Source organism: Anticarsia gemmatalis, chromosome 29 (genome assembly GCF_050436995.1).
Source record: "Anticarsia gemmatalis isolate Benzon Research Colony breed Stoneville strain chromosome 29, ilAntGemm2 primary, whole genome shotgun sequence".
In the NCBI taxonomy this organism is placed as follows: Eukaryota; Metazoa; Arthropoda; class Insecta; order Lepidoptera; family Erebidae; genus Anticarsia; species Anticarsia gemmatalis.
The window spans coordinates 1,272,432-1,279,981 of NC_134773.1; the positions used below are offsets into that span (position 1 = coordinate 1,272,432).

General features: G+C 31.6%; 1 protein-coding gene across 3 annotated transcripts; it reads left to right on the forward strand.

Annotated features, from left to right (window-relative positions):
• Positions 1-221: 221 nt before the first annotated feature.
• ytr (U4/U6.U5 small nuclear ribonucleoprotein 27 kDa protein yantar) lies at positions 222-7,333 on the forward strand. 3 transcript variants are annotated; one of them, XR_012960189.1, is made up of 3 exons: positions 222-301; positions 395-2,971; positions 3,852-7,333. XR_012960189.1 is itself a non-coding variant. In XM_076133189.1 (2 exons), the coding sequence occupies exon 2, from the start codon at positions 401-403 to the stop codon at positions 881-883; it is 483 nt and encodes a 160-aa protein (XP_075989304.1). In that variant the 5' UTR covers positions 222-301; positions 395-400; the 3' UTR covers positions 884-7,333. The 3 variants fall into 3 exon arrangements, 2 of the variants coding, with proteins under 2 accessions (XP_075989304.1, XP_075989305.1); XM_076133189.1 differs by having other exon boundaries at positions 395-7,333; XM_076133190.1 differs by having other exon boundaries at positions 229-311; positions 395-7,333.
• The last annotated feature ends 217 nt before the right edge of the window (positions 7,334-7,550 follow it).

The following is a 7,550-nucleotide window of genomic DNA, read 5'->3' on the forward strand; positions in this document are numbered from 1 at the left end:
GGTTTTAGCTAATATAATCTAAATATAAGTGAAAAATATTTATTATTGCGTTAAAAGTAATTTAACGTTCAATTTTATATTTCATTTTATTATTTTGATGTTACTGTTACTAAAATCATGAAAGTGCACAAAGTACGCTCAGTAATTTGATGATGAAACGAAACGCAAACGTCGTTAGTCGAACTCGACGAGTTCCATTCATTTTTCTTCATTCATTTCCAAAATGGCGTTGGACTAAGTTGTGCGTTTATTGTTACTTTTTGTTTTTGCAAAATTTTAAAACTGTTGACTTAAAACCGAGGTAAAAACATGTCGCGTATCATTCCTACGTCGATGCCTGTTGTTTTACGTAAGTAATTCATATATCTAATGTTGTATATTTGTGTTATTACAGGTTACAATGGGTCGGTCGCCTAGCCCTCGGCGGCGCGACGAACGCCGTCGCGACCGTGAGAGAGACAGATTGGACAGACTAGAAAGGGATCGAGACCGAGATAGGGACCGCGAGAGGCGAAGGCCTCGCACCCGGTCCCGTTCACGGTCTCTGGATCGACGGAGGCGCACTCCGGACCGTCGCAGAAGTCCCTCGCCGCGCCGCCGCCAGCGCTCACGTTCTCCATCGCCTGGGCCGTCTACCTCATTCGTGAAGCCAAAGAAAACCTTTGGGGAGCGTCCTATTGTCACTCCCGCCGATTTAGAAGGTAAGACTCCTGAAGAACAGGAGATGTTAAAGATTATGGGTTTTTGTGGTTTTGACTCCACGAAAGGCAAGAAAGTTGAGGATAATGTCGAAGGGGACGTCCATGTGGTGTTAAAACGTAAGTACAGACAGTACATGAACAGGAAAGGAGGTTTCAACAGGCCACTCGACTTTGTTGCATGATATGAACGCACAACTATGGCTACTATTGTGGTCACACATTGTTGGTATATGTTTTTCAATAGTTTTAAGGCGAATATGTGATATTTTCAGAGCTTGGTTTTATATATAACTTCATATTTACACATTTTAACTATATGCAACTTCATTTTTTATATACAATTTGCAATATCTGCATAATGTTATCATAAACGGACCTACAGACTGTCTTTAGGGTCAATTTTACAGTATTAAATCTCCCATTTATGAAGTATGTTATCTTAAAATTAATAATAATTATAATAATTAATAATTAATTAAATTAAATTTCTTTAAAATAGTCTTTTTGAGAATCTCATCAAAAAAATTTAATTAAATAATTAAAAATTTAAATAATTTAAAAAAATACTAATAATAACATTCCCAAAGTATTACTCAAATTTAAAACCCATTAAATAACAATCAAAAGAGAATCTTAAACTCGTAAATGCAATTTCTCACATTCAAATTCAATACATAAAAAAATCCCATACAAAGTTTTAAAAAGAAAAAGTTCCTGTCTACTTATCCCCATGGGAATGAGATAAAATCCTTTTTATTCAAAAGAAAGATAGTTTTATTTGTAAAGAACTTCTTTAGGTGCCCTCAAACAGTCTAGGGGTTGTTTAATCCAGTTTTTTAGGGTAGTAATAATATTTTAAATATCACAATAAGTTTCCTGGCTAGTTTTAAAGGGGTGAGACAGTTTAAAATGGTCAAAATAATAATAATTTTTGGAGAAAGGATGTTCTCAGACCCCCTTATTCATATACAAAAGTATAATTTCAAGCTGGAACAAAATTTTCGTAACATAAAACTGTCACGTTGCAAGTCTTATATACAAAAATGAATCATTAAATTAGTTGCTCAATGCTAAACTCGAAAATGGCTGAACTGATTTCAATTCAGACGATTCTAATATAATTTATAATGTAATAGAATACGGGAATTAACTCGAACACGCATTTTACCTCAGAATGCTTGACGTTTCAGGCTGACTTTAATTCTCGTATCCTATTATATTAAGAACCAAAATTTGTTTATAACAAATCTATATTCAGTCGCAAAATTAATGATTTTCCGTAATGTTTCGACTACTTATTTAATTTAATTGGTGAATTATAAAGTGATATGATTGTAGTGAAACAGTATTTACAATCAGTTATGTAGTTTCACATGTTACATACAAACAAACAATAACTTCTTTATTCCCATTAATGTCCCATGGAGTTAAGTAGATACTAAAAAAACACATTTAATTATTATATTACCACCACCAAAATATCATTAAACAAAGAAAAAAACAAACCAATTTGACTTATATATCAAATGGTATTCAACTTAACAATTATGAAGTACGATATACAACCAAGCTCTACTGTCAATCTTTTTTACCTAGAATATAAGTGTTAACCAATGTTTTTCACTCGCAACTTTTATAACACTGTGATAATAGGAAATGAGAAATTGTTTTATCCTTATCCCACATTATGTAGAGTCCACACAGCGTGTTTTCTTTCTTAAAAACATGCTGTAAAGAGATTTAGCTGATGTTTTTACAAATGGCTGCTTGCTTGACATCTTGCAGAAAGAAAAATCTATAAATGTTAGTTTAAAAACATGATAGTAGCGTTCTTTGGTCTCTGCCTATCCTTGTGGGGGAAAGACGTGATATTATGTATGTTATAAGTTAACTGACTGTTCTGTCTTCAATGGACATATTTAAGTAAAGTCTAGTATGAAATATTTATTAAAAAACATTAAAAATTGTAATTACCTAAGTAGTGCTGTAAAAAACCTTTAAAGCCTATACAGGGCTGAAAACATACACTCATGGGCATTGACCCTATAATATAATCAAACATCACAAAATTTTATTTGAAACTTCACATGGTTAAATATTTTTTTACAAAAAGCTGCTTAGAAAGTGGGAATCTTTTTGCCTAAAAAATTCATTAAATTAATTTACAAAATTGAGACATGACTATTACAGGGGCCGAAACAGGTCAGTAAAGTCAGTAAAAGTCAGTATTTTTGGACCTGGTCAGTAAAAGTCAGTATTTTCGAAAATCGGTCAGTATAGTCAGTATTTTTCCAAACTCAACGATTTTTTTTTGTTTTCCTCTGCTGTTGGCCAATCTTACATGCTCGATTTGCACAGTGATTATATCAGAGGGCTGCTTTGGATGCTCGATATTTTGTGGATGATCTACGTAATATATACATGTTTTGAAGCATCACATGACTTCAATAGAATAGCAAATTAAAATTTACTGTTTTTTTGAACTCAATATTTTTGAAGTAAAAATTCTTCAGCGCCGTTGCGCACTTTTTTGTAATTGGAAAAACCTTCTAAACTCGCGTCAGGACACGTGTTCTGATCGAAAAATCTTAAGACCTGATTGAAAATTCGTAAGACCTGATCGAAAATTCGTAATACCTGATCGAAAATTCGTAAGACCTGATTGAAAATTCGTAATACCTGATCGAAAATTCGTAAGACCTGATTGAAAATTCGTAATACCTGATCGAAAATTCGTAAGACCTGATTGAAAATTCGTAATACCTGATCGAAAATTCGTAATACCTGATCGAAAATTCGTAAGACCTGATTGAAAATTCGTAATACCTGATCGAAAATTCGTAAGACCTGATTGAAAATTCGTAAGACCTGATCGAAAATTCGTAAGACCTGATTGAAAATTCGTAATACCTGATCGAAAATTCGTAAGACCTGATTGAAAATTTTTAAGACCTGATTGAAAACTTTACTAACAAAGCTTTTTAGCTCGATCAAATCTAGCTTTAACCCAATAAAAAGCCGGTGCTGCTTGACTATGGGGATGGTGGAGACCAATAACCGAAAATAAGCTTATAACCGACATCTAAAAAGGACTTCTCAATTCGACTGTATTTTTTTTATTTCACACCATTCACCCGAAAAACGGTTTAGAAATGGTCTGTATTTGGTCAGTATTTTTGAATTTTTGGTCAGTAAAATCAGTATTTTTGACCTCGGAACTTGTTTCGGCCCCTGCTATTATAAATAGCTTATTATCACAGTGTTATAATATTAGGAAGACTTAAAATTCTTGTTGTGGAACTTCAAAAACTATTTAATATTTTCATATACACAAACTCGCAAATTTCTTTATATTTACTGAAATAATAATCAAATGAAACTATATACAATCATATCAAAAAACTATCAGATTAGTATTATAGTTAGCAATTATTAGTAAATTGAAAAACTCAATTTTAATGTGTCTTCAGTATTTCAGCTGTTTAAAACATCTTTATAAACATTTCAAGCCATTCCAGTCTAACAAATTAGTAGAGAATCTTGCACACAAGTTCACAGCTGGTGGTAAACTAAAATCCTGAATTTATAACATCAGTGACCCGCAGACTTATACAGCTGACGGTGACCTGTTTGATACATATACTTTATTTTGGAAATACATCAAATTATGAATTGTAATCTACATTTACTGCATGGCAAGGCTTCTCTACTATATTTTTGGACTATAAGCTTATTACTTTTTAAATTAAAATCTTAAAAAAATTCTATAGCTAAAAATTTGATCTGGTTATTTTCAAATTAAAGTTCATATAATTCCACAATTGAACTATTATTAGATATTCATTTGCAAAATGCTATCGCATTGGCTAGGCCTTACATTATACTAGTAATGTTATGATCTACGCTGTTAGATTACAGATTAGTACCTAACTAATTTATCAATGTTTTTGAAGTTTCACACGAGTATATAGTACATAAGTTTAGTATATAAGCCCGTTACACAGTCCCCGCGCGCAGCTTCGGCCCGCGCGGGTCCGAACCGCGTTTAACGCACCCAAGAAACAGTTCGAACTACGCACGGAAAACAATTATCTGGTCTGACAAAAGAGCTGCGAGAAAACTGTTGCCAATGGCGAAAAATATTACTTAAAAAACTGATGTAACAGTGTAAAACAGTGATATTTATGCTGTTGAGATAATTTTTTGGTAAATTAGTATATTTAGGTTTAAAAATTTGTGCCTGATTTTTGTATGAGTGTTCATAGAGTCAGTTATTTTGACTTGAGTTTATACAAAATGATGGTAAACATATTTCAGAATCAAAATTTAACTATATAGTTAGCTGTAAAAGTCGCCAAAATTCACAGTTATACACATTTTATTAGGCTGCCCACACTTTTGCAGTACGCTATACGAAATTGCTGAACAGTTTTTGAGCAAACTCTGTATCCGACCGATTTATAAGACTGACGCTGACCGCAAAGTTTTGTTGTCACACGGCGCAATTTAGCGTAGTAGATGATATATTTATACACACATTTACACCCCCGCCCCCCCAGATTCACCCCTATCCTCCATAATGTACAATAGTTAAAGACCGCTGTACCAGAATATGGTGTTTTTTATAAATTTTTGCTATTTAAGGCTGTTTAAAAAATTTAAATTTTAGCCTCCCAAAAATAAGGAAAATGGTAACATTGGTTTGTTTTTTTTTTCTGTAAGAATCAATGTTGCTAACTAAAAACATTCGATTCGAAAATTACTTTTTTTTTGTTTAAAAGCCTGATAGCTCATATAATTTTATTAAAAAATATTATATTCTGTCATGGTGGTCTCCGATATACAATATACAATGGTTAAATATATTTTTTAAATATATTCAATTATCACATGCGCCGTGTGAGTGCGGGAAGCGAGCCCGATATAATTTCCGCCCGTAGTTTGTCTGTTTGTCACACCACCTGCCTATTTCGAATGAATCTCTAAAAAAAACACAGATTTTTGCACGAATCAAATTGTAAAAAATAAATAATCAATGTTGAATTTAATGCTTTTTATAATACTACTCAGTAAATTAAACTTAAAAATTATACACTAGTTAGTCAATGAGCCTTTCTTCCAACTATGTTGGAGTCGGCTTCCAGTCTCACCGGATGCAGCTGAATACCAGTATTTTACATGCAACGACTGTCTATCAGATCTATTACACAGTAGCGCAATGGTAAAGATGTCGACCTTATACCTGTTTCCGAAAGGTTCGACTTCAGCCATTGCACTATCGTACGAAATTACTTCTAACTCAAGCTTTTGACCTTAGTTGGTAGACATCATAATTTCTTTTAAAAATCTTTATATTTTTTGTTATGAAAAGCATTTAATTCATTTCACACCAAACAACACTGAAATAAAAATTGTAATCAGTACCAAAATAAAATTAATACAGCATTTGGTACATTTTCGCGCCAATTCCGATGTAAAGGCGCCATTTTCTGTTACAGATAAACAATTTTTAATTGTACTTTTTAAAAATAATTTTCATCACAAAAATGTTTTTTGAAATTTAAGTTAATATGTTGAAATTAACATTTTTAAGATTTGTTTTTGAAATCTTTTGTAAAACATAGTTGTATTTACGAAAATATGTATTTAAAAAGAATATTTTTAATTTTCCGAATTTCAATACAGCTATATTATTGTTTTTCAACAATAATAAATGGTTCATTCCCAATGTAAATACCACGAATTATTTAAACTAATTAAAAATGATAAAATTGTAAGAAAAACATGTAAATTTCTACCCTACTTTATTAAAATTATTATAAAACTTTGGAAAAAATTGTAATATGAATTATTATCAACAAAAATTCTGTAGAAAATACGAATTTTGTTATTTTTTATCAATTTAGGACAAAAAGCCATTTCCTTAAATGTTTTTTTGACAATTAATTTGTTTCGTATGGGTTGAAATAACAGTCATATCTCTAAAAACTACCTTTAAATTAGAATTATTATTTTTAAGAAAATTTTTGTTATAAATTTCGCCCTGAATTATGTTCTAGAAATATTATAAATGTAGCGATTTTTTATCCAAAATAAAATGACTCTTTAGAACAGTAGGGTGATATTAATTTGTATAATTTGTCAAATTTTAGGTTTATTTCATAGTATTGTAAAAATATGTAAAAAATATCCTTGGTATATTTTAGCGACGGTTGATATTGTAAAACAAATTATATATTACTTAATAGTCTAGCCTTTCTTCCAACTATGTTGGAGTCGCTTCCAGTCTCACCGGATGCAGCTGAATACAAGTATTTTACATGCAGCGACTGTCTATCTGACCTCCACAACACAGTTACCTGGGTTATAACACGATACTAAGTAAGACTGGTTGTCAGACTTCCAAGCTTCTGACTACTGTTAACGACTGTCAAAGATTTTTGAATTTCTTGGCGAAATTTTATTAAATTCTTTCTACAAATTTTGTTTTACAATATTGACCGTATTTTTGTAAAAAATTTAGTTAACAAATATATAAAGTTAAATGTTTTGGTTTTGTACATTTTGTGAATAAAATATAATTTTATTTATGTTGACCAAGGATGCAAAATGAATAAATCATTTGGAAAGTATAGTTTGTTTGAATTATTAATGATTTCCTTACATTTATGATCCATAATATAATAATATATAATAATAAATTTAACCCATTAATGTCCAGCTGCTAGGCAAGGGTCTCCTCCCGTAATGAGGAAGGGGTTAGGCCTTGAGTCCACCACGCGGGCCAAGTACGGGTTGGAGACTGCATACCTTCAAGAACTATTCTAAACAACTCTCAGGCATGCAAGG